We start from the raw sequence: 24,160 nt of genomic DNA on the forward strand, positions 1-24,160 counted from the left end.
CCTAAAACAAATATTTCAAGGTGGTTTTATCTGGTAATGAATAACACTAAGTAACTTATTCATCATAATGCTATACCACTAAGATGCTAGAGAAAACAGGAGAAACAGCCAATTGCTCTCCACTAAAAACACCCACCCAGGTTCACCACGGCTTTTAAATCCAGCCATTTCACGAGGTTTAAAATAGTAAGACTTACAGTAAGTGAAAGAAACAGTAAATCCTCTTCAATTGTTTCCCTTGGTGGTTTTGGGTTTTAATTCTTTCTTCATTATAGTTGTAACAAAAATAGTGCAAAATACATGCTTATTATAGAGCCAATAAGTTCCTAAAGAATTGCCCAGGCTCAGGCATACTTCTTGGTTCTGAAATTTGAAAGTAAATGCCTTGCAAATGCCGCCTGCTGTTGCAGCGCAATTTGACGGAATGCTACTTCAAGACCATACACACTCACTCAGTACAAAAATCACAAAAAAAATGTTTGGAAGCAATAAAGTCTGCTAATATTTTTTTACATTTTTATTATGTACATTTCTGTCCTATAAAAAGATAATGGCTCCTGTGTGGATACCTCACATTCAGTGGATTTCGCAATCTGTTCATAAACTGGAATAGTCTACGCATGATTTTTTTTACTTGCGAAAATAATTAGTAAAATTATCCTATTACTAAAAGCAAACATTAGTGGCAAGAAATGTATATTGCAACTCCAACACTTGCTCTCTATCCTGAAAAGTTATTCAATTTCCGTTCCCGAGACGAAGCTGGTATTTTCATGTATACTAAAATGACCACACCGCAGACTATCGATTCCTCGCTCTTCTACGCTATGAAATTTCCAAAGAAACGAGTCCCAAAGAAAGAGAGAAGAGATTCGACCCGTCTCTAATTGCATGCCTAGCTAAGTCTTTTACTTAGGATTTACCTGAATTCTCTTTCCTCGTCCTGCCCTTGCTCGGGAGACGGGGCCGCCTCCTCACTCCCTCTTTTCCCTCCAGAGCCAGAGCTCGCTGAGCTGCAGGGAGGCATCAGTCCTCCCTCCCAGGCCCGGAGGCTCCTGCTGTCGGTAACCCGCACGGGGCCGAGGAGCCCCGGACTCATTGTGCTGCGGGAGCCGACCGCAGCTGTCAAGGCGCAGCGCAGCTCGCCTCGCCGGCGGGGAGGAGGGGGAGGAGGGTCACAGGCCAGCGCCGCGGCAGCGCCCGCCCGCCCTTCCCCGGCCGCGCTGCGGGCCCCGCTCCGCGGCTCCGGGCGAGCGGCCTGCGGGGCCGGGGCCGCTCCGGAGCCGGGCGGGCGCCATGCTACAAACCAAAATGGCTGCCCCGGGGAGGGAGCCCGGCTCGGGCCTCCACCGGTACCGCCGTTCCGCCCGCAGGACCTCCCCCAGGTACCGTCCCCGGGCCACGGCAACCGGCTGGGCCTCCGGGGCTCCGCGGACCCCGCTCGCCCAGGCAGCGCTGCCCCCGCACGCCGCGCGCGGCCCGGTCCCCGGAGCCGGCCGGGCCAGTCCCAGATCGCCCGGGCCCCCCGTACCTGGAGCTCGGCCCGCTCCACCTCCCAGTGCGCCCTCTCCATCTCGAAGCGAGCCCACTCGTGCTGGATGTAGTGCAGGATCCCCGGGATGGTGTAGTGCTGGGGCCGGGACAGCTCGGCGGGGCCCGCCGCCTCCTGACCGGCCGGGGCCGCGGGGCCCTGGGGCTGTGGCTGTTGCCCTCCTCCTCCGCCGGCTCCAACCCCCATGCAGCCCCCACCGGACTGCAGGTTCATGTTCCCACCCGCCTGCGGCGGCGGCTGCTGTGGTCTCGGGGCGGCCGCCATCCCACCGCCTCCTCCGGCTCCTGGGTGCTCGTCCATTGTCTGCGGGGAGCCCTCCTCCTCGTCCCGCGGCGGGGGCCAGGAGCAGGGGCCGGGGAGGGGGCGAGCGGCGCTGGCTGGGGCGGGGAGGAGGGGGCGGGCCGGGCGGGGGGGCTGCGCCGAGCGGGTCCGGGTGTCAGCGCAGCGCGGAGCCGCCGCCAGCCGCCATTACAGCCCCGCGGCCCTCCCACCCTCCCACCCGGCCGGGCGGGGAGCGAGCGGCGCCTGCCGGGAAACCGCGGCCTGGCCTCCGCCGCCGCCTCTCGCGGCACCACGCGCCTGCGCGGGAGGGAGGTGAGCGCCGGCCGGGGGGAGCGGGACGGGCCCGGGGCTGGCCGTGGCTTCCTGCGGCGGGGCGGCCTCGCCCCCGCCGGGGCCGGCCCTGGGCCGGGCGGTGTCGGGGCTGGCGGCGCGGGGCCCGGCCGGGTTGTTCCCCTCTGCCCCGGGTGACAGTCGGAAGTGGCGGCGAGGCTCGGTTCGCCCCGGTGCTCGGGAGTGCCGAGCGCCTGGAAGAGTCGGCGGGAATGCGGCCAGGCCGGGGCCTGCGTCCTAAAGCGACACGCAGCCAGCGCAGCGCGGGTCCAGCACCTCAGTTTTTGAGACTCTGCGCGATTTAATGGTGCGCTGAGTTTGCCCTACAAGGAGGTGGTTTAGAATAGATACATTAAATTTGTGATATGTTTCTGGAAACTGGCTAATCTTTGGTCATCTTCATGATACCTCGGTTGTGATATGTGTAATGTATTCCCCCCTTGAGGAAGAAGAGTGCACCATGTTCGCTGTTCAAAACTCTTCCACCTGAGGATGGTTTTGCAAGAAATTACTGGTCTGTTTTATCTGGCTCAGTTTTATCAGTGATAGCAACGCAGTTGAGGCTGTAGTTTGAATATGGTGAAATTGCCTCGATTGCAAAATACTACTCTGAAATGTAATACTTAAAAATTATTGTCGCATCCTATTTCAAATGATCCATAGGTCACCCATTTTAAGTAAGGTAGGTCTTTGGTTTTGCCTCTCTTCAAAATTTTTACATGCTGTTCTCATTGACTACATGGGTAGTTTCCTAAAAAAGGTCAATTCTGACAGACCTGGAATTCTGTTAATTACTGGAAAAAAATACTGTTTGTCTCAGTCCTGGTGTTTCCTTTCTTTACCAGTGTGTCCTGAGGTGTGTATCGATGCTTCAGTTAGTTCATCCAGTCCTTCCTTTCTTCTCCATTAAATCATTTCCTACAAAAATGCCATTGTCCCTTCTTCCTGATTCCATACTCATTAGGCAATCTAAATCCAGCTCCTTTCCACCTCAGCTGATTTCTTTTTATTGTCTACTGACAGTTACCTAATCATTATTAAAAACTGAGACTTAGCTCATAACTAGTTTAACCTTTTGTTGAGCTGCAGTTGTTCAGGACATTCCTCGTTCCTGAGTATAGGGGAGTTATTGCAGTTTAATTCCGTTACTATATTCAGCCAGCATTTTGACAACAGCAAAGGAAAATGTTTTTATTCTTTCCTTCCTCTCTTGACTTCCCTAGATATTAAGGTGGCTTTTTAAAAAAATCCCTGTCCTGAAATTGAACAGAGTGTTTTATTTTAAAGCTACACAGACATCCTTGTTTCATCTTTTTGATGAATTGTTATGGGCACAGTAATAAACTAGACTGCAAAAATTTCTTTTATTGGTGAATTTAAAATAGTACATGGTTTTATTAAAACCTTGTCCACTGACAACAAAAGTAGGAAGACCAAGGGTTCTGATTATGTGTGTGGTCTTCATTTGCTACATGGTTATGTGCAATAAAACCATGGGAAGCTCAATAAACAAAATATATAAGATACTTGTTTCTTTTGCTACACCTCCTTGTGCTTCTTGCCTCTATCATTTAACCATTTAAAATGTTTCATTAATGCTTTAATTCCAGTTTAACCCATTTTGTTCTACACTTGGTGAAGAGCATGGAGGGGAAGGCATATGGGTATGCCAGGCCTGTTCAGCCTGGAGGAGTCTGAGGGGACACCTCATTGCAGCCAACAATTTCCTTGTGAGGGGAAGAGGAGGGGCAGGCACTGATCTCTCTGGTGCCCAGTGACAGGACCTGAGGGACCCGAGAGAGTGGCCTGAAGCAGTGCCAGGGGAGGCTTAGGTGGGATATCAGGAAAAGGTTCTTCACTCACAGGGTGGTTGGGCACCAGAACAGGCTCCCCAGGGCAGTGGTCACAGCGCTAAGCTGGGTGAGTGACAGAGTTCAAGAAGCTTTTGGACAATACTCTCGGGCACAGGATGTGACTCAGGATTTTCTGTGCAGGGCCAGGAGCTGGACTCAGTGATCTTTGTTGGTCACATCTAACTCAGAATATTCTATGATTCTACATTTCTTACACAAATAAAGTGCCATTAGATCTCTGCATCCAGAAAATCAACTTGTTTAGAGTTGGAAAGGGAATTACATTATTTGCCTGTAGTTCTAGCTAACATTTATTTTTAATTCTTGATGAAGCAGTTCTGAAAATATGTAGTCATGCCATTTCTTCTTTGTGAGATTTTATCTCTTACATTCTAGCTAAGAGCCCTAGAATGTTTCAAACCTTTCTTAGACTGAAATAACTAAAATACTTCTGTAGACATTGACTGGAGTGGTTTTCATTTGAGAGACACATATCTAATTTGAATTGCAGCTGCACTGCAAGTACAATTCAAACTTAGTTTGTGTTTCTTTTTTTATAATTTATGTGTCAGATTATGTATAAATATTGGTGAATAATAATAATAATAGAGGTGAAGTCTGTGACAAACTAAATTCAGTGCTTGTATCTATACCAGAGGAATAATTAAAATTATATTTAACATATGCTGTATATTACTGCATGTAAAATCAGCTGGGTTGGCCTCATGGGAGACTTAAGATCTTTTTATCTGCAGAACAGGTATTGCAGGCTTTGCCTCTCTGTGAGGTCTCAGCTCTTATCTGAAAAGGAGTGTCACTCAAACAGGGACAAGTTACTTCGAGGTGTCTCATGTGGTTATGCAGCCTGCAGAGCTGACATGTCCTGGAAGCAGCTCCTGAGCCATGTCAGCCTGGCGGTGTGAGTCACACAGGCCAATCATGATATGAATTTTCTCTCATAGATACTTATCTGCAAGAGATACTTTAATGAGGGTGAGAGAGATCTAACACACTGTAAGAGCTCATATTTAAATCTCAGTAGAAAAACTGTATGTCATCTGCATGCATGCCAAATTATCCTTACAGAAGGTGTATTTTGTAAAGGAAGTAAAGGAGAGTGCTGCTTAGTCACTCCAGAAGGTAATTTCTTTTGAAGGAAAGTTTGCAGTTTCCAGACTTGTTACATCTTCCCCAAGCGACACCTACTGAAGTTTTTATTAATAGGGAGTCTTCATTCCGTGATAGGGTTCCATAGGTGTTTTGTAGAATGGGTATGCAGGACATGCAAGGAACATACCATAGGCTGTTCTGGACAAAATTTCTAATGCATGCCTGACTGGGATGGAGAGAGTTGGACTTGACAGTCCATCAGGATCTCGATAGTCTCTTCCAGTCCTTGGTTTCTAAGTGCATTTGTGATGCAGATAGTTGTCCAGTGACCTGGAATGAGAGAGCCTATTCATTTCTGACAAACAGCCTTCAGATAGTAATGTCTTTTCATTACTAAAATGAGCAAAATAATGGCAGAGATATGAAAGGCTTGCATCTTGTCACCAGTTCCCTTGAACCATTTGATTCTGCATGCATAAAAGCATTGTAATCTCTGTGTGTGTGCATGGGTACACGCAGACATGTGCGTGAGAATGCTCAGAAAAGCGTGTGAGACTTGTACCAGAGGAAAGGTAGCTGGCTTTTAAGTAGAGTACTGATTATTGATCATAAAAGGTAGCTTCTCAAATATAAAGAAGTTGATGAAATGGGGTTTCTTTACCCATCAACATACACAGATATGCTTTTTGTTTGTTTATTATACTTCACTGGTTTCTGTACATCCTATATATGCAAAACTAATTTTAACGTGTTTTTTGTATCTGAAAGCCAAGATGAAAAGAGAAGAAATAAATTTTGTTTGTTAGAAACAAAACCCAGTCATTTATCTTTTTGTCTAAATTGTACAAGCAGATGCTTTTACTACTACAAGTTGTTTTTTTCAGAAATAGTTCTAAAGGAAATAAAGAAACCCCTTAAGATGTTTTTAACACTAGCATTATTCTCAAAGTCAACTTTGCTTGCATACCTTTTTGTAAGTTTTTACAAAGTTATTATTTGAACTTGTTAGTTTATTCCTCTTTTTCTGCACAAAACTGCATGCTTGTGCTGTCATTTATATGAACAAAATTTCAGGTTAAAATCTTGAAGCCTATCTTTGAGGCTGGTGGGAAAATAGAGAAATGGCTACAGAAAGAGTGGACCTCTTTTCTACAGATTCAAAAGTTGTTGATTAGGTTTTCTAATCCTATGAATAATAATTGTCTCATAAATTACAGGTACCACTTTTGAGTGCTGCTATGGTTCTACCTCTGTTACAACCTTATTAGTTTTTTTCTTTTTTTAATCTATTCTGGTAAGAGCATTTGTGCAGATTCTAAAAAAACCAATCTGGTCTTAATATTTTCAACTGTAAAACAATCCAGGCCATTCATAAGGATACATGCAGATAAAATAGTCATAACATCAGAAAGGGATTAACCATGTACAAAGATTAGGTTAATAAAGGAATAATTAGGATTAGGGGCCAATCCTGCAATAGGATCATACATATGAATTTGTCATATGTTTTGCTGTTATGTATTGCTTAACAGTAACTCAGAAGTACAACAGCTCTGTCAGTGCTCCTGGGGTAGTTGTACTGTTCTGCCTGTCCTCCTTTTCTCAAGCCCTTAGTACCATTTATGACTAAATTATTTAAATATCTTGGATCAAAACAGAGAACCATTAATTCTTGTTTCAGCAGTGCTGAACACAAAGGTGAAGTGAAAAACTCAGATGAAAAAAGAAAAGCTGTTTATGCCATTGTTATTATCTGTTTAGCATGGACAGACGTCTTTGTCAGTCTCCTGTGTCTGAGCTTGTTTAAAACTATGGGCAGCATTTCTTAGATTGTTTCTCTTTCATGCCACAGCTCCTTCTTAAGCAGCTTTAAAGTTTCAGGTTCCTTCTATCATGAGGTTGGCTCTTGCTAGGGGGCTTTGTTCTGAGTTGGAAGGAGTTGTTCATTCTTGTCCTTCTTGGAAGGTTTTTATCAAAAACTGACTACATCATCTTAGTATTTCAACTTTACGCTTTAAAATATTAAGACATCTTATGGCAACTCTAACTTCAGAATAGAATGTGGGGGTAAAAAAGAGCCATATACTAAACACAGCAAAGATTGTAGATGGTAGTCTCCCATTCAGTCATCAATGTCAGTCTACTTGCCTCCAACAGTGAAGATCCCATCATACTTTTCTATCTGGGCCCCTTTTTTTATCTTCATCTTAATGACCTGGTTCATTCTTTCTCAGAGCCAAACTGTGCTGATTCAGAAGCCCTGGGTGCAGTGCACAAGCCACGTGCACTGTGGCAGCAGCAGCCACCAGCGACTCTGCTGTCAGTGCGACGCAGCAGGAGTGCGTTCCTGGAGAGGATTCACCTGCCTGGAGGAGGTGAGAAAGCGCTGAGACTGTCACGACTCCAAAGAGATTGTGTTATCTTGAGGACTGATCCTGTCACTCAACTAAGAATGAATTCTCAGTATCAAGTCAAATTAGTAAAAATACATTTGAAATTACATATGGAAATCTAAACTTCCTTGTAAATAGAGTAAACTACAGTACACTGAGGAAAAAAAAGGTCACTTTCTTGTGATGGTAAAGAGATGGCTTTTCAGAAAACAGTGACCACTGCGAATCAGAAGTAAGCAATAATTAATGTCAGCACAATACATTGGGACTTGTTGCATCACTGTCATGAAAGATTTGTCACCCATGGATAGTGTATAGCCAGTTTACTCAAGTTGCTAGTAATATGATGCAGCACCTATGGAGCTTGCCTTGTATTTTCTCCTCTGTTGTTTTTTTGTATTAAGTTACACTGTTCTTACTGAAAGAGCTACACTGTATGTAGATTGTGGATTTGTGATAGGTTTTTTCTGTTTAAACTTTGTCACAGAAACTGTGAGACATAAGATGCACCACGTAAGGACCAACTCTTCAGAACTGGAAAAAAAGGAATAATTTTTTCAGTAGTTGTTGTGTTTCCAGTGCACAAACCTCAAGATTATTTGGGCCAGTAAATCTGGGATGCAAATAGAAAGTCAGATGGAAAACATTACAGTGATTGTTCTCAGGCATTAAAGAAAATAACCCAGATCTTCTATTTCAAAAAATTACATTTGCAGCTTACTCTATATTCATGCTTTTCAAAACATCAGAGATGTCAATTGTTTAGCAAGCAGATTCTGACATATGCTGTGCTCTTTTTAATGCTCTTTTTCATTGTACATTGCATGTGGTATATTTATATTTTACAGCTATATTTCATTGGTGTTGGGTGGATCAATATTTATTTATATTGAGATAAAGCTCTTTTGAGTAATTATTGTGAACCAATTTCTCTTTAGCTATTGAAGATCCACACTTAGTTTTCATTAAGTGTAGAATTTACCTTTTGCATCAGGGTGGGAAATCAGACAGGAGAAGACAGTTTTCAATAGCTCCTAGTCCAGCTCAATATATATATTGATACTGCAGATACCCAAATATTTAGGAGTCTGTCATTCTTCATTAAAGAAATGATCATATGTTGTGGCCCATGCATTTCCCTTTGTCTCCATTAAATTTGATATGGCAATGGTGTGAATGTAATTGTTAAATACAAGTCGGGGAGGGGAAAAAGTGCTTATGGGCCAATTTTGCTCTTAGGAACTGTATTAGTGTGGTTTGGTATGGGGCAAATTTCTGATGTTTGCAAACCAGTTAGCATACAGGAAGAAAATGATGACTAGATTTATGGTCATGAAGAAGTAATTGTTTAGTCCTCCAATTTCCCAAATCCTATAAAAAAAATAATTTGATTGAAATGAGAAAATTTCAAATGTGAAAGCTGTTATTTATTAGATAGTTTATTAATAGTCATGTGGGGAATAAAGGGAGTTTTTCCATGGGATGTGTGCAAAAGATTTGAGATTTTTTTTTCAGTGTTGTATGTTTTGGCAAGAAACTCAGTCATAAATATATGCATACCTGGGGTGGATAGCTTTTACGAAGTCTTTATTCCTATGTATTACTACTACTTTTTTCTACTCCCAGAAATACTTCTCCTGACTCCTGCACCCAAAATTGAAATCTACCACTGAATCAACAAAAAAGAAATGATAAAATTTTTTCTTATGGTTAACAAACAAGGTCAAACAAGACTGTCCAGGTATTATGAACATGTAGAAATTCATAAACGGACTCTGCTGGAAGCTGAAGTAATCAAAAACTGTCTCTCCCGTTCAAAGGATGAGGTAGGTTTTCTAGGTTTTATTTCATCCACATCTCACACCTTTCCTGTTGATAACTCTGAAACCTATCAGTGTCTAGTGCAGGGCATTATCTCATTTGTACCCACAATATAAAAGATTGAGTTTCTAGATTGTGGGTTCAGTCACTTGAACTGTTATTCTGTATTGAATAAATATGTTTTTCTAAGGCTTACAGATATTTTGGAGTTGTGTGTATCACTGTCATGAAGATTCCTCTTCTTTGTTTAAAGAAGCTCAGAAGTCATGGAAAACTCATTTTTATTACTGTTTTTACTCGTTTTACTGAGATATTACAGTTTTGCCAGAAGGTAGAGGGCAGAGTACTGACAGCTCCAAGTTTAAATTAAGGGTAGAGGATTATTATGAAAACATTAGCTAAAGCACAGGGGAGTTTGGAAAAACATTTGGGCTCTATTAGACCTCTTTATTGAAAAGAAGTGTTTACCTGTTCTGCAAGAAAGTCAGAAAACAGAAGTTGAAAAATTTTTTGGATGAAAGTTGAGATTTTCATTGCTCTCTTTAGTTAAATCGGTGGTTCTTTAAGAAAAGCACTAAACTTTTGTACCTTGTCTTGAATTAGAGGAGAAATACGGGACTCGGACAGTGAATGAAGTTTATTGGTTTCTGTTCTGAAGTTAGCTTCTTTCCTTTTCGTTAATGATGTGTGTTTTTGCACAGCACTCCTCACATACTTCATTCTAGGAAAACTCAATCAAAATAGCAGTTCTTAAAAGTCCCTTAGTTCGCAGCTTTGACAGTGGCTAAAGAGAGGAACATCTTCGTGCTGCTCCTGCCAGGGCATTTCCGAGCGCAGGCTCCAGCGCCGGCGCTGCCGCTGCCATTTCGGGCACCGAGCGAAATGACACGGAGAGAAAAGGCGGCGGCGTCTCCTCTAGCGGCGTGAAACGGCGCCCTCTCCTGGCTTCCTCCCGCTGGGAAAGACATGTTAATTCCCCACCGGCTCTGGAAGTCTAATATTTTTAATTTTTACATTAAAATATTGATACTTTTTTAAATAGGTCTCTTTTTGAAAGGGCTTGCAAATGAAAATGGTGGGAAAGTATTGGGTGCCTTTATAACACCAAACAAGTCACTTCATTCTGCATGTTTCAGTTTCTCCATTTAAAAAGTGGTGGCATGTCTTCTGCCAGCAGATGAAAAGTGTGGTGAATTTTTTTCAAGTTAAAATTGATGAATCTTGGCAAATCCATGTTCACTGTGGGTCTTACGAACCTGAAAGCTCAGGTCCTTTCAGCAATGTGTTTTTTACTGTTGTATGCTTAAATGGCAGATTCTATATTTCGACTCTATATTTGACTCTATATTTGAAGCTGTATTTTGCTTCTGCCTAGTGCTCTTTTGTTGAGTATAAGGACTTCAAGCTGGTGTACCGACAGTATGCAGCTCTTTTCATAGTTGTTGGCATCGACCAGACAGAGGTAAGAAATTATATACCCTCTTGCAATGAACATTTATAGTGATTAGGTATCTGAAAGCTGACAAGTACTGCTATTTCATATGTTCAGGTTGCACCTGGGAGCCTTAGTGTTTGCACTGATAACTCAGAAATTGATTCAGAAATTCTCAGAAATTAATTCAGCACTTACTGTTGGAGACCTTAACAGGGCGGTGTGGAAGGTAGCTGCTGCCTACCACAGTAACTTCAACTCAGGGTTATCATGGCAGGCAGTTTGGGACTAATTATTTTGGCTTTACTACAGAAATTGCCCCGCAGAGGCTGGCTCTGTGCTACAGCTGGCTGGTGGGACTTCAGCATGGGTGAGCTTGACTTAGTTAGCTGTATGTGTCCACAGAGCTGAGCTGGGAGGGGTGGGACAAAGGCTGCAGTGGGATGGCAGCAGCCCGGGAGAGAGAATCCATTGGCTGTTCAGAGCTGCTCTGTATGGCCAGCCCAGAGCTTCTGCTCTGAGCACTGCCCAGCTCTCAGCACCTCAGCTGGGTGACTACATGGCCTGAGCAGAGGGCTTACTCTGTTGTCTAGTGGCTTTTCATTCACCACAAACTGAATTAACACAAAGAATACTGTTACATTTTCTAGATTTTGATTTAATATTCAGTTGGTTTTAATTTCAGAATGAGATGGCAGTTTATGAACTGATTCATAATTTTGTGGAAGTTTTGGACAAATACTTCAGCAGAGTGGTGAGTGAGACACTGAATCTGTTACGGAACATTTTTTCTCTTTCAAAACTTTGGTGGAAGTGTCATTTCAGAGACTAAATCAAAGGAGAAAAATATTCAATATTTTAGAATTTTGATAAATATTATCACTGTAGGGAAAGGCAGTATGAGGTGATTTTTCAGAGAAGTTAAAGTATACATGGGTTATGAATTATCAGACAAGGAATACCAGAAATATTTCTGTTAGAAAGCATGGATTTATGGGTTTTATGGGATTTCTTTGGGTCATATACTCTTAAATTAGCCATAGGCATTTTATATGTTTAAAAGAAATAAAGAGGGTTTACTTTGCAGTTCTTATGCACTTTATAGCATTACATCCCCCAAATGAACTTCATTCATGATTAAGATGGTGTAAGCATGAAGCAGGGAACTGACATCATTCTCAAGATCAAGGTGATGAAGATCAAGAGGAATGGAGCAAAAGAAACCTCAAAACCAGTTTGTACTTGTACTCCCCATATTGTTGCCAGGCAACAGTGGATATCTGATAAAACAACTATTATAGAGATAGTAATTTTGTTAAGGATTCAACATCAGACATGGCTCCATTTAAAATGACACTGTTCCTTTTGGTGGTGAGATTTTTTTTTGCTTGCTTGTTTTTACAAAGTTTGAAAATGCAGCATTGTAATTCTGGTTAGAACATTTGCTATTTAATATAGGGTTTGTAATAATCTTGTTACCAAAAAAATTGACTGGAATCATACTTTGGCACAGTTTCAGTTAACTTCTGCTGAAATGTTTTGGATATCCCTCTCAGAAAAGAGGACTGGATAGTTTCTTCTGTAGTCCATGTACTTGAAGGTACTACTCTGGTAACTGTACATACAAGATATCAGTATGCAGGGTCTATAACTGCTTTCCTAGTTCTAGTACTGTAGCAGGCATGGCAGAGCTCCCTCTGTGAATTCAAGGACGTGCTTGACAAAGTCATCTGCACCCTTCACTGTTTAGATGCTTGGCCAATCTTTTAGGCTGTTATCTCAACCGACGTCGCCCCAGCCCATGGAAACTGCTGGTACTCAGTATATCACACTCTGACTGCAGTGAGCTCAGAATTTCTCTTAAAACTGCTGACTGTAGTCCCAACCTAAGCAGTGATAACCAGGAGTGGGATTAGATCTCAGCAGCTCAGGAATGCACAATAAAATTTAGTCACATCTTATTTGTCTGATTGAGCTAATAGTTGCCAACCACCTCTCAAATTTTATTCAATTAAAGCAGATCAAAAATAGATGTAGTTCTTATACATATAAATGTAGTATATATATAATCCTTTGACCACACATATAACCCAACCACTGATAGCTGTTGGAAATTTGCTGAGTTCATCATACCAGAGGTTTTTTTCTTTTTTATTTTCCATAGCATTTTGGGTTTGAGACAGAGGAACCTAAAAGGGGGGTGCTAAAAGAAATCTCATGTTATTTGATGGTTCTGGCTTTAATATCGTATAACACAATAAATGGCAGAGCACTAAGACAAGGGCTGTAATTCTAGCTGGGGTTTCTGGCAGTAACCACAGAGCAAGAAAGTATAAATCTGTACTTTTACAGATTACTGTTTAGGATTTGCAGAATTTTAGCAGAATCCCAAATTATGATGATGGCAATGGAGACAGAACTCTGGGAAAGGATAGAACATGTGTCCCACTCTAGAAGGACATTTTGTCAGCTATTATTTTTAGACTTGAGAGCTTTAAACATTCTCACGTACTCTATTTTTATCTAATGGAGTTTACAGAGCTTGAATTCAGATATGAGAACAAACATTAATTGAATTAGGGGGAAAGCTTTCCAAGTTGCCTGTGAGATGTAATTCTGAGTCACCTTCACTTTTTTATGGCTACCCAAGAAAAATTCTGCATACCGGTCAGAATTCCAATGTCTCCAACTACTTTTTAATGCTGAGAAAACTTAAACTGATCAGGCCCTTAAAATGCAATTTCTGTGATGCATTAAAAACTTCTAATTGAAGAATGGCAGAGTCACTCAGCAGAGGCCTGTAGACTAGAACTAGTCCAGTCTAAATAATCTTTAGACCACAGAAGTAGTAGCAATTTTACCAGTAAAACCTTCTCATCTTTAGTCTGCCTTAAAACCAGGTTTATACCATGAATGAAAACCACATTATCAAACTAAATTCTCTAGGTAGCAGGTAAAGATTCCCTCTTTTAGTAGAGACTGGGGAATCTCCACCCAACTCAGCAAGATCTTTAGTGCTAAGGCTGTGATTAATTCTTTCTAAGTTTAGCTATTTAACTGGGGCACCTAAGTTAGAAATTTGGTCATCCTAAGCTCCCTTTACTGGCAGTGGAGACCAATGAGTATCTCGAGAAAGTGAGTCATGCCTCAAGTGTGCCGAGTCAACTGGTGAAGATCCCCATCTCTTCTGCTGACTGCAGAGAGACCACGAGGGCTTCTAACTCACACATTTTGGTTGTGAGTAATGCTGTTTGGGGTAAATCCAAAAATAGAAGGAAAATGATGACTGTATGAAGAATTGTGTTCCTGGGGCTGGAGAATGCTTAGAAGTGCTGAGTCCAAAGCTTGGAGTTGCCCTGCCTTTCCTAATATATGCAGCTACTACCACAGCCATGGGTCTATACAGTGTCTATATTTTGCTGTTGAAATGATCTGAAGCAACAACTTGAACTGTGTAAATTTGGCATTAACATCCTGGTTTTGCAGAAGGAGGAAGAGAGAATATAGGGCTGGAACTGCCATGATTAGAGCTGCTGGTTTTCCACCCACTCACTCAAATGGCACTGCCTATATTCAAATTGTTACTCGTAGGTGACCTCAGTGAGTTTTTAAAGTAAAACATTAGCTTTGATTACAGAGACAGATAACACATGTAAAGCAAAACAGTGTTGCAGGAAAGAGCATGTCATTGTCCAGTCCAGAACAGACACCTGAATCACTCTAAAATTTTCTATCGTTATTTTGAAGACTTTCTTTATCCTTTGAAGGGATGTGTTATGTTTAATGATTATGAGATGAGATCGTCTGAGATAAGAGATCAAACTGTAACTAATGGCTATCTATCTCTTTTCCTTTCAGAGTGAATTAGATGTATCCTTTTCAGTATCAGAAATCCATTTGTTATCACTTTTTGGTGTATGTTCAAGTTCATACTGTCTTCATAGCACTGACTGTCACTCAAGTCAATGCAGATGTTCACCAGTTTTGCACTTGGAGTAAGTAGCACCATTTTGGCACCTTTCTGAAAGTATAGCTGATGTTCATATGGCTCACCTATTGAAATCCTCCATCGTTAAGATAAGCCTGGTTCCATTTAAAGTAAGACACACAGAGCTTGCTTTGAGAGAACTAAATTAATGAAAAGTTAAAGTGATGGGGAACTTTCAGGCTTCAGTAGTTTAAGGTTCCACTTTGAGTTACAATAAAATAGGTATTGAAGTTACTGTAATAACAACTGAATGTCACAGCAGTCTTGAGCCAAATAGCAGCACTATTTGTAAGATTATGTTTGCAGTTTGATCTTACTTCATGAAAGCAAGAAGTGAGTTTTACTTTCTGAATGTTTGGAAGGAGGGAAAAGCGTGGGAGGAGAATATTTAGGAAACCAGTTGTTAACTTTTTTCCCACTCCTCCCCTTACACTGCTGTATATTCATGCTTATGTTTTGCAGGGTATTAATTAAAATATGATTTAAAACTCACCCAAATACAGATACTAAAATACAGTCCTGAACAATTAAACACAAATAGTAAGTAAATAAAACACAATACTGGTAAAAATTAAAGCAGGAGACTGTAGCACACTCTTCCTTCCCAATTCTTCCAATTGCACTGTGTGTTGACTCTGCTCCAGCAGTTCTTATGCTTATATTTGTTGTTGGTTAAATGCAGATCTGCTGGTACAAAGAGTTTCAGTTACACACCTGAAATACAATTGCCATCTTGCAATCAAGTACTGTCAAGTAATTTAGTCTATTTATGAATTACCACTTAGGAAGAACATAGAAAAAGTCTGTAATTTTTCTTGTTCTTATTATTTACTGAAAAAGGAAAAAATAAAAAACAACAGGAAATAATTAATTTCACTTTTGAAAATATTTTAAAGCGTATATGAGCTTTGCCAAATTAGAGACTGACCTGACCTATTTAGTAATTAGACATAAGGGGAATATCCCCTATGTTTCCAAATAGTGTACTTAGAGCATGCAGTTGCCTGATTATCTGAGTCCTTTGGTACACTGACTACTCTGAACTCTGGTGCTTCTGCTCAGCGATTTCCTACCAAGAGCTCTACACCTTGAGCTAGCCCATTCAATAGCTGAGAAAGGCTGCTGCATGTCATGGAATGGTTTGGGCTGCAAGAGACTTGAAAGGTCATCTAGTTCCAGCCCCTTTGCCATGGGAAGGGAAACCTAGACCAGGTTGCTCAGAGCTCTGTCCACCCTGGGTCTTGAACGCCTCCAGAGATGAGACATCTGTGACTTCTCTGGGAAACCTGGGGTAGTCCCTTACCACCTTCACAGTAAAGAATTTTTTCCCAATATCTAATCTGCATCTGCTCTCCTTCAGTTTGGAGCCATTTCCCCCTTGTCCTGTCGTTACATGCCCTGGTAAAACATCCCTCTCCAGCTTTCTTGTAAGGCTCCTCTTCAGATACTGGGAGGCTCCAATTAAGTTACTCCTAAATCATCTCGTTTCTAGGCTGAATAATCCCAATTCTCTCAGCCTTTCCTCATAGGAGAGATGTTCCACCTTTCTAATCATCTTGGTGGCCCTCCTCTGGAGTCACTCCAGCAGCTCCATGTCCCTCCTGTGCTGGCACCCCAGAGCTGGTGCAGCACTGCTGTGGGCTCTCAGCAGAGCAGAGCAGAGGGGCAGAATCCCCTCCCTGGCCCTGCTGCCCACGCTGCTCTGGATGCAGCCCAGGACAGGTTTGGCTCTCTGGGCTGGGAGTGCCCATGGCTGGCTCATGTCCAGCCTCTCAGCCAGCAGCACCCCCAAGTCCTTCTGGGCAGGGCTGCTCTGGGTCTGTTCATGCCCAGCCTGTGCTGATACCGGGGCTTGCCCCAGCCGAGGTGCAGCACCAGCTCCTGGTCTTGTTAAACCTCAGGAATTTCCCATGGTCCCACTCCTGGAGCTTGTCCAGATCCCTGTGGATGGCATCCTGTCCTTAGTCTGCACTGTTTGGAGAAGTTGCTGCATTATATGCCAACACTAATGTTGGAAATGGGTGCAATACCATGTATGAATGATTCCTGCAGAAATTCATCTACGTGGGTCTGATCTGCATGATGGTCTGAATATAAATATTTAGAAAATAGGAGTGTGCATTTCTAACTTACTTGGTCATAGTGGAACAAATGCTGGAAAAGCTTGTGTCTGATACGTCTCTCCTTAACACACATGACAGATGCATGAAGTATGTAGCCTTAGCATTCAGAAGTGCACTTTTTTATGATATATGTTTCAGGAACAACTTTACAATAAAACATTTTACTTCTATATATGTACAAAATAATTCTCCCATTTAGGAAGAGCTTAATGCTTAAGTTGAATGGCTACCTAAAATAGTCAAAATTAAATACCTTCCCTTATTAAATGAGATACCCTCCCTTATTAAATGTAAAGCAGAGGTGTAACTAAGAGGAAGTGGATTGTTCAGGGCTGTATTTATTTTTGACAACAGCTTGAATAGCTGGCCCAGAAGAACAATCTGCGCAGGTGCCTTTAGCTATTATTGCAGTGCAAGAAATAAACCGTCAACCTGCCTTTCATAATGTGAAAGAAAATATCCTCACCTGTGATTAAACCCTTGCCTTTGCCAAATGGTCTCACACTAACTCTTGTGCTCAGTGCAGTTAGCTTGGATGCAAAGTATCTGCTGGAGAAGGTGTCTTCTGAAGGTCTGCAACAGTGTGTTTACAGAATCTTTGTTTACAAAGTATCTTGCAGAAGACTCTCCTAATCTCCTGACTCTGCTGTTATTTTTGTGTACAGATCCACGGGAAGTTTATTTTAAATGTGATAGTGGCTATTTTATATAGCCAGTATTGTTTACTAACATGAAAAAAATAGCAGGAAATTACATGAACTCAAAACCCATTTAAAATAGACCATAATTACTAAGGCTATTCAGCCTTGCACAGAGCAAAGCCCAGTTAAATCCAAAGGCTGAGCCCATCACACAATTGAGATGTCCCTGGAGCCTACACCAAGCCTGCAGCACATACACTGGTTCTTGCAGTTCCCAGTCATAGTGCATTACCCCGGTATTCCTGGCAACCCAGCTCCAGCAGAGGCAGAACTCCAGCTTTCATTTTGGTCCACACCTGAATTCATCCAGGGCATCCACACTGTAGCTCATGTCATGGTCTGTCTGGAGTCAGATATTAAGAAGGGTGCCTTGGGCACAAGGCTGGGTCAGGGAGGGGACTGGGACTGGGTCAGATTTGAATCCTTCCCAAGAGGATTTACACATCCTGTTGGTATGTATGACACAGGCAGGTATGATGCTAAACAATGCATGAACAATTGCACAGTTCTCTCAGGTATTCTGCAAAAATGAACACAGATTACCTATTGGCTAAGTACTTGAGAATAGCCAGCTTTTTATAGAGGCTTTCATGTGTGAATTGTGAACCATTTAGCTATTATATGATGTCCATTTTCATTTTGAGAGTCAGTTGCACACTTACGAGTACTTAGGCTGGAATGACATTGGATTGTTTTTGAAATACCAGTAAGCAGTGTTGTTGGGCCAGCTGAATGAACAAGTACTGAAATTGTCCTTGGAGTGTTATGCCCTAATGTGTTAATAGCACTGGATAAGCCTCACTTTGTCTATAGAATAAGTAGGTGGGGTTCTCTGTAGCACTAAAAGTCCAGCTTGGGTGGTGGAGGAACTACTTTCTTGCTATGATGAGGACAAAAGAGACTGTAAAAACACAAGTGTTAGGACAGCAGCTTTATAAGGAACAAAATGCTGACAGTTTGTAAAATATTTGTAAAATTTACTAAAGGTAAATTTTCTATTGCCTGAACTGGTGAAAGCAGTCAAAGACATTATTAACTTCTAGAGAAACAGATACTTATGCTCCCCTTGTGGGAGGGAGGGGGTGACAGAGTGCTCTAGGACTGAGCATCTGAAGTATGTTGTCTTGATCCAAAAAAGCCATTACATTCCATTGCAACTAGCTGCTGCTGCTCCTCCTAGGATAGATAAGAAACTTTGATACAGGGAATATTTCATGTGAATCAACTACTCTTCAGTTCCCCGTGGGATAACACTGAGTGCATTTAAGGAGTGAGAAAATTGAATGATGAATTTATTCTCTGAATTTATAAGGAGACGTTTCAGTTTGCACTGTAACATAAAATGGAAACCTATAAAGACTAGCTTAAAATCAGCTTAGTTGTTTTAGAATTTCACAGAACTTGAAGGCACCTTTGTCTCCTATTTAATATCAGCATAGTCATTTGAGGAAGAAATAGTCAAGAAAGCATTTAATGGGTTTCAGTGCCTTAAACATGCCTGCCATTAGATAGGCTGAAAGTTATTGAAAGTGAACATTGGCAAAGATAAGTCAGAATGTGTGAGTGTGAGTCTAGACTAAAAAAAGAAGCAACTCCAACTAATCTCTAGTTGAAGATGAATGTACACTATGGAAATCAAGGGTTTGTAGTGCTGTATATTCAGTAGCAAACCATCTGCCCCATATGTACCTGTACTGTGATCTAGAAAGCCTTTGTGCTCCTGGGTGTAGTCTGTGATCACAAGGTGCACTTCATCACCTTCTGGACACACCGTTCAATTACGTGCCTGGAAAACCCTGAGGTCTCTTAAAATGCCTCCATAGGAAGAAGTTATTTATTACATGCAAGTCCTAACTGTGCCTTTCCCCCTTCTTTCGTTCCCCTCTTCCCTGCTCAACTGTCAATATACACAATACTTGTGTCACATGTACTTCCTCTTAGTATGCATTTGCCATAAAAGGGATAGAAGAATTACTTGGTAGAAAATTAGCAGAAATTACTAGAAAAGGGATAGTAGAATAGTACCATTAATATGGTAGGGGAGTCTTTAATTTACCAAAAGGCAGTGTAACATTTAAAATGCCAATTGTGTAGGTACCATTTACTTCTACTGCTTGGTATGCAGCTTGCTGCAGCACTGCCAGAAATTGGGAAGCCAAAGCCAGGGGACAATGACCTTTGCCCAGGCTGGCATGCAGAGATTAACACGTTTTCCTCTGCATTCTTGTTTTAAAAAGTCCTGTTATCCTCTGCCTAGATCTAGTGAAAGTCCCTTAGTGCTCTTTTTGTGGGCAGCCAGGATTCTTACTGGAAGCAGGACCTTAAATGACAGCTCTGGGTGGAGCACACGGCAGTGCAAACACCAAATACAGCTTTTTCCTGTTGCCAGCTGCTCAGACTGGTTTGCTTTGCTGCTTTCAGTTGGGTGTGGATTATGACTTCAGGGCTTTAAACCCTGAAATTTGGGGTCACTTGCCAAACAAGTTAACAGGTGGGGAGGATGAGCCTTGCTAAGGATCAAATACATATCCCTCCCTGGGCAGGGCATTCAGACATGAATGGCAGAGCTGTGTTGGGCAAGATGTAACCGTAAAGCATAGGTGAAACTTACAGGAAGGGGAAAAGACATAGTTGCTCCCTGTACGATCCAATTGTTCGCCAAGAACACTGTGGTGAAGGGAGGTGGAATGTTAGGTTGTGGGTAGAGGTTAAAGAATGCTTTGGGACCTTCCAAAATCAAGTTGATAGATCTTTCCAGAATGGTATTCATATCCCCATTCAAACTGCAGATGAAATTACTATTTGTGGAATGATGACTGTGAGACTACCATATTAGAGATGGACAGAAGTCAGGCCACTTCTCTGCAATGGAGTAAGCCCATTTGGAAATAACCTAGAAAGGCCTGCAGGGGAATTGACATTTCACTGAAGTGCTTTGGGTCTGAGTGGAACAGCTCCAAGATTCTTTGTGTGGGTACAGTATTCCTTTGACATGGTATTGGCTCTTCTGGAAATACAGCAGGGGAATAGACAGTGATGACAAAACGTGATTAAAAATGTGATTTAAATGTTTTCTTGAACGGGATGATGCAGAAAAATAAGATGGGGGTGGCAGGTTGCTGCTTCATCACTGATGCTGGTTGATTAAGTTGTCGGGGTTTTAGAATTTTGGAACTGTTAGAGGAAGGTCTGGGCTCTGCCCTGGGAACTGGGGCAGTGTGAATCAGTGGTAGAGTGTAAAAATTAAAGGCCAGGAGGAGTTGGCTTTCTCACTTGCTGAAACCCGAATTGAATGTTTTCTAATTTCCTTAACAGATCCTGTAGCCCAGTGCAGAGCAGTGCCAGAGGTCAACTAAGCAGCAAAGCAGCTGTCTTTCTAAAAATTCTCACATTACTATAATAAAGAAATCCTAATTTCTCAGATCAAAATATTTCTGTACAGGCTGATTTACTCAGTTTATTACAGCAAGAAATTTGGCTTCAATCTTTGAACTACCAAGCCAAGTAAAGCTACCACCTGTGTCTCTGGTACCACAGAAATGGAGACTGTTTGAAGTTGTAAGGACAGCACTGCTCCTCAGTATCAAAAGGCACAATTTTTAGAAACAATGCAAGCCTATGGTCAGATTCAGGAAGAAGTCTGGTATTTTAAAAATTATTTAGAATTGAATTAGGTAGCTAAGTTTAGGTCAGCAAATTAGAAGCTGTCTGATGAGCCATGGCCATCCCCAAGACCCTGCTGACAGCAATAGTTTCTCACCTAGCAGTAACTAGTAGAAAAGTTATTTGGGGACCTGAATTGTGCTACTGCACATACCTAGACATGCTGTGCTCTTGGTCAAGCAGAACACTTTCCACTGGAGCAGTGTTACAATTGCTTCCCCTTCTGCACAAACACACAATAGCACCAAGTTCAGCCCAGAGCATTCACAGCAAGGAGGAACAAATACAGAGATGCCTGGCTCCTGAGCTCTTGTCATTTGCAGTTCAGCACTCACACTGCTCCAGCTCTTTGGCAGAGCAGTATTGGCTGACTGCCAAAGTCTGAGCCACTGGCAGCCAGGAGACAGAGCAGTCTTGTTCAATGCCTGAGTTGTGTTCAAAAAATGACTGATATTTATCACAGAGAGCAGAGGAAACTCTTGATGACTTCAAAAACATGATTCTTGCAACTCCACTGATTAGCAGGGAAGTCCACTAACATAAATACAAACAGTAGAACAAAACCAGGCTGTCTTCCTGAGTTCAATTCACAGTGTCATAAATAGCAGAATGGGAGAGAAGGCACTCAAGAGACTCATCAAAGTGGGGGGGAAAGTGTTGAGAGATGTATTTAGCAGTTACTGTATGAAGTCTTGCTAGCTCCACTGCAGCAGTCCTCAATACATGGGCAAGATTTAGAAGGTACAAAATGAAGGCAATGCAGACCTGTTGTGCTCAGCATAGAAGACATGTGAAGAGCAGCAGCAGGTGGAGAGTAAGGCAGATAAAGAGTTATTCATGCTCTGTGTATGTATGTCAGTGAGGCATAACAGATACAGGCAGCAGGCTGCTTTGCTGTGCCCGTTTCCATTTCAGGTTCTGGTGATAAATGGCAACATCCGAGTCTTTCTTTCACCCTTGGCAGTTGTTCAGTGGATGTGCTGGATACTCATGTCAGCATGTATGCCCTCATGTGTCATGACTGCCCACCACTTCATACCCCTGGAGGGCCTGTGTCATTGGGGTTTTTTTTGAGACAGATGCTGTTAGGTAAAGTTAAGGAAAGATAAATGTGCCTATGGACAGATGTGCTTATTTATTTACTTTTCCCCTTCTTTATGAGATTTACTACTAGATCAATGATTCAACTTTATGTATCAGCATACTCCTGTTTAAGCTCTGTCCAAGATCAAATACTGTTGGTTCTTCAGGGCAAGGAAATTTTGAGAATCTAGTGCTTAAGAACTTGCTAATTACTTTCCTTGGAGGAATGCAGAATTTTTGCATCTTCACATAGAAGGTTGTGACCCCTTGATAACATTTCATATCCAGACAATATGTGGTGCCTCAGGCAGACAGTAAAATTAACCACCTACATCTAAGTGTAAGTTGACCTGGTTTTTGCCACTATGTATTAGTGCTATATTCCAGGACAGGATACTGCTGGGGCTTCAACTTCTCTAATTCTGACCACTCTGTGATCAGAAAAAAGTGATCAGAAAAAAGTGTCAGTTGAACTGTTTCCCTAGCTTTATTAAAATAGTGGTAAATAAACTAGAATAAATGAGGAAATACCAATTTTTGTTAATTTTTATTGAAGACTTAAGAGCCTGATATTTTTTCTGAATTATCTTCACGTTGTTCAAAACACACTTAACTTGAAATGTTTCTAGATCATGTTCAATTTGGACAGAGTGCACATCATTTTGGATGAAATGGTGCTAAATGGTTGCATTGTGGAAACGAACCGGAACAGAATTCTCGCCCCTCTGTTTGTGCTTGACAAAGTGGCAGAAGGCTAGGAAGATGCAAGAGTTTCTAAGGCATTTTACAAAAGATGGCAAAAGCATCAAGAATGTGCCCATAGCAGTTTTCTGCTGTCGCAAGACTGACTCATTCAACATTGAAATTAGTTGGAAAATATTTTTCATTTCTCTTATACTCTGTGAACCCTGTGGGAAAGAGATACAGCTAAACATGTGGATGCTTTCAGATGCAGCTTCACTGACCCAGCAGAAATCTTCCTAGAATGGTCAATAATTATAAACATTTTGAGGATTAAAAAATGGAAACTTACCATGACTGACTAGGTATCACTTTGAATTATGCAGTATCATGCCAGACCTAGAAGACAAAATACATGGAAATACAAATTCAGACTGAGTTTCAGTCCTTCCCTTAAGCACCAATTTGATTTATTTTCATACAATTTACTGTTAATAATAGTTCTGTGACTTCAATGCCTACTTTTAAACTATATTCATCCTTCATCAAAAAGCTGGTTTCCCTCCCTTTGCTATTCAAGTCATAGACACAAAAAGAAAAGTACAGATGTATTAAATATTTCTGCATACTCTGCAAGTTGTAACTGGAATTATTTAGCACTCAAATATTATAATATTAATAAAAGATAATTAAAATCAGAAGTTTAATGCTCTTTTGTCATGTTGGTTTCATAAATGACACAGTCTTTTCTGTTTTGGCACAACAGTGTTTGGGTTTTTTTCTCTTGTATATGCTGTCTATGCATCAAGATTAAAACTCTCACAGAAGATGTGTAATAAAAGACATGCAAGTGCTCAGGACCAGGTAGGTACCAAGTGAAGTCTCCCTTCTTGAGCAGGAAGCTGCAGCTACGCTGAGCTGCATTCCCAGGCATGCAGCGTGCTGATTCCCACTGCACACTGCTCTGTCAGTCAGGAGGCAGTTGGCAATCTCAGCTTACTTCCACTTACCTTTCTAGAACTGTTATCTGCCTCCTTCTTCTTAACCTCCAGTCCAGCCCTACATACAACCTGATACTGAACAAGCATATTCTTTGTGAAAGCACACACTGGTCACATAAACACCATGCAGAAACCAGGGTCTAAGGA

At 41.7% G+C, this 24,160-nt stretch overlaps 2 protein-coding genes across 11 annotated transcripts in view; one reads left to right on the forward strand and one right to left on the reverse strand.

The window, feature by feature from the left end:
• The window catches only part of STRN3 (striatin 3), a 58,183-nt gene extending 56,240 nt beyond the window's left edge, over window positions 1-1,943 (reverse strand). For 2 of the 5 annotated variants that reach the window (XM_059849861.1, XM_059849859.1), the window contains exon 1: window positions 1,532-1,942. In XM_059849861.1, coding sequence (XP_059705844.1) covers window positions 1,532-1,852 — 321 coding nt within the window. In that variant the 5' untranslated portion in view covers window positions 1,853-1,942. Of the gene's footprint in view, window positions 1-1,531 lie in introns of all 5 variants that reach the window. The other 3 variants (XM_059849860.1, XM_059849862.1, XM_059849863.1) reach the window with 3 other exon arrangements.
• Window positions 1,237-23,713, forward strand: AP4S1 (adaptor related protein complex 4 subunit sigma 1). Of its 6 annotated transcripts, none has more exons than XM_059849865.1 (7): window positions 1,237-1,385; window positions 7,362-7,502; window positions 9,147-9,346; window positions 10,717-10,803; window positions 11,459-11,527; window positions 14,632-14,768; window positions 20,901-21,014. In XM_059849865.1, exons 3-7 carry the CDS (start codon window positions 9,209-9,211, stop codon window positions 20,983-20,985), a joined length of 516 nt encoding a protein of 171 aa, XP_059705848.1. In that variant the 5' UTR covers window positions 1,237-1,385; window positions 7,362-7,502; window positions 9,147-9,208; the 3' UTR covers window positions 20,986-21,014. The 6 variants fall into 6 exon arrangements, with proteins under 6 accessions (XP_059705848.1, XP_059705850.1, XP_059705851.1 ...); XM_059849867.1 differs by lacking the exons at window positions 1,237-1,385; window positions 20,901-21,014 and adding exons at window positions 2,022-2,146; window positions 22,961-23,713; XM_059849868.1 differs by lacking the exons at window positions 1,237-1,385; window positions 20,901-21,014 and adding exons at window positions 2,022-2,146; window positions 22,961-23,713 and having other exon boundaries at window positions 14,632-14,655.
• The last annotated feature ends 447 nt before the right edge of the window (window positions 23,714-24,160 follow it).

The sequence above is a fragment of the Haemorhous mexicanus genome, chromosome 6, assembly GCF_027477595.1.
Source record: "Haemorhous mexicanus isolate bHaeMex1 chromosome 6, bHaeMex1.pri, whole genome shotgun sequence".
In the NCBI taxonomy this organism is placed as follows: domain Eukaryota; kingdom Metazoa; phylum Chordata; class Aves; order Passeriformes; family Fringillidae; genus Haemorhous; species Haemorhous mexicanus.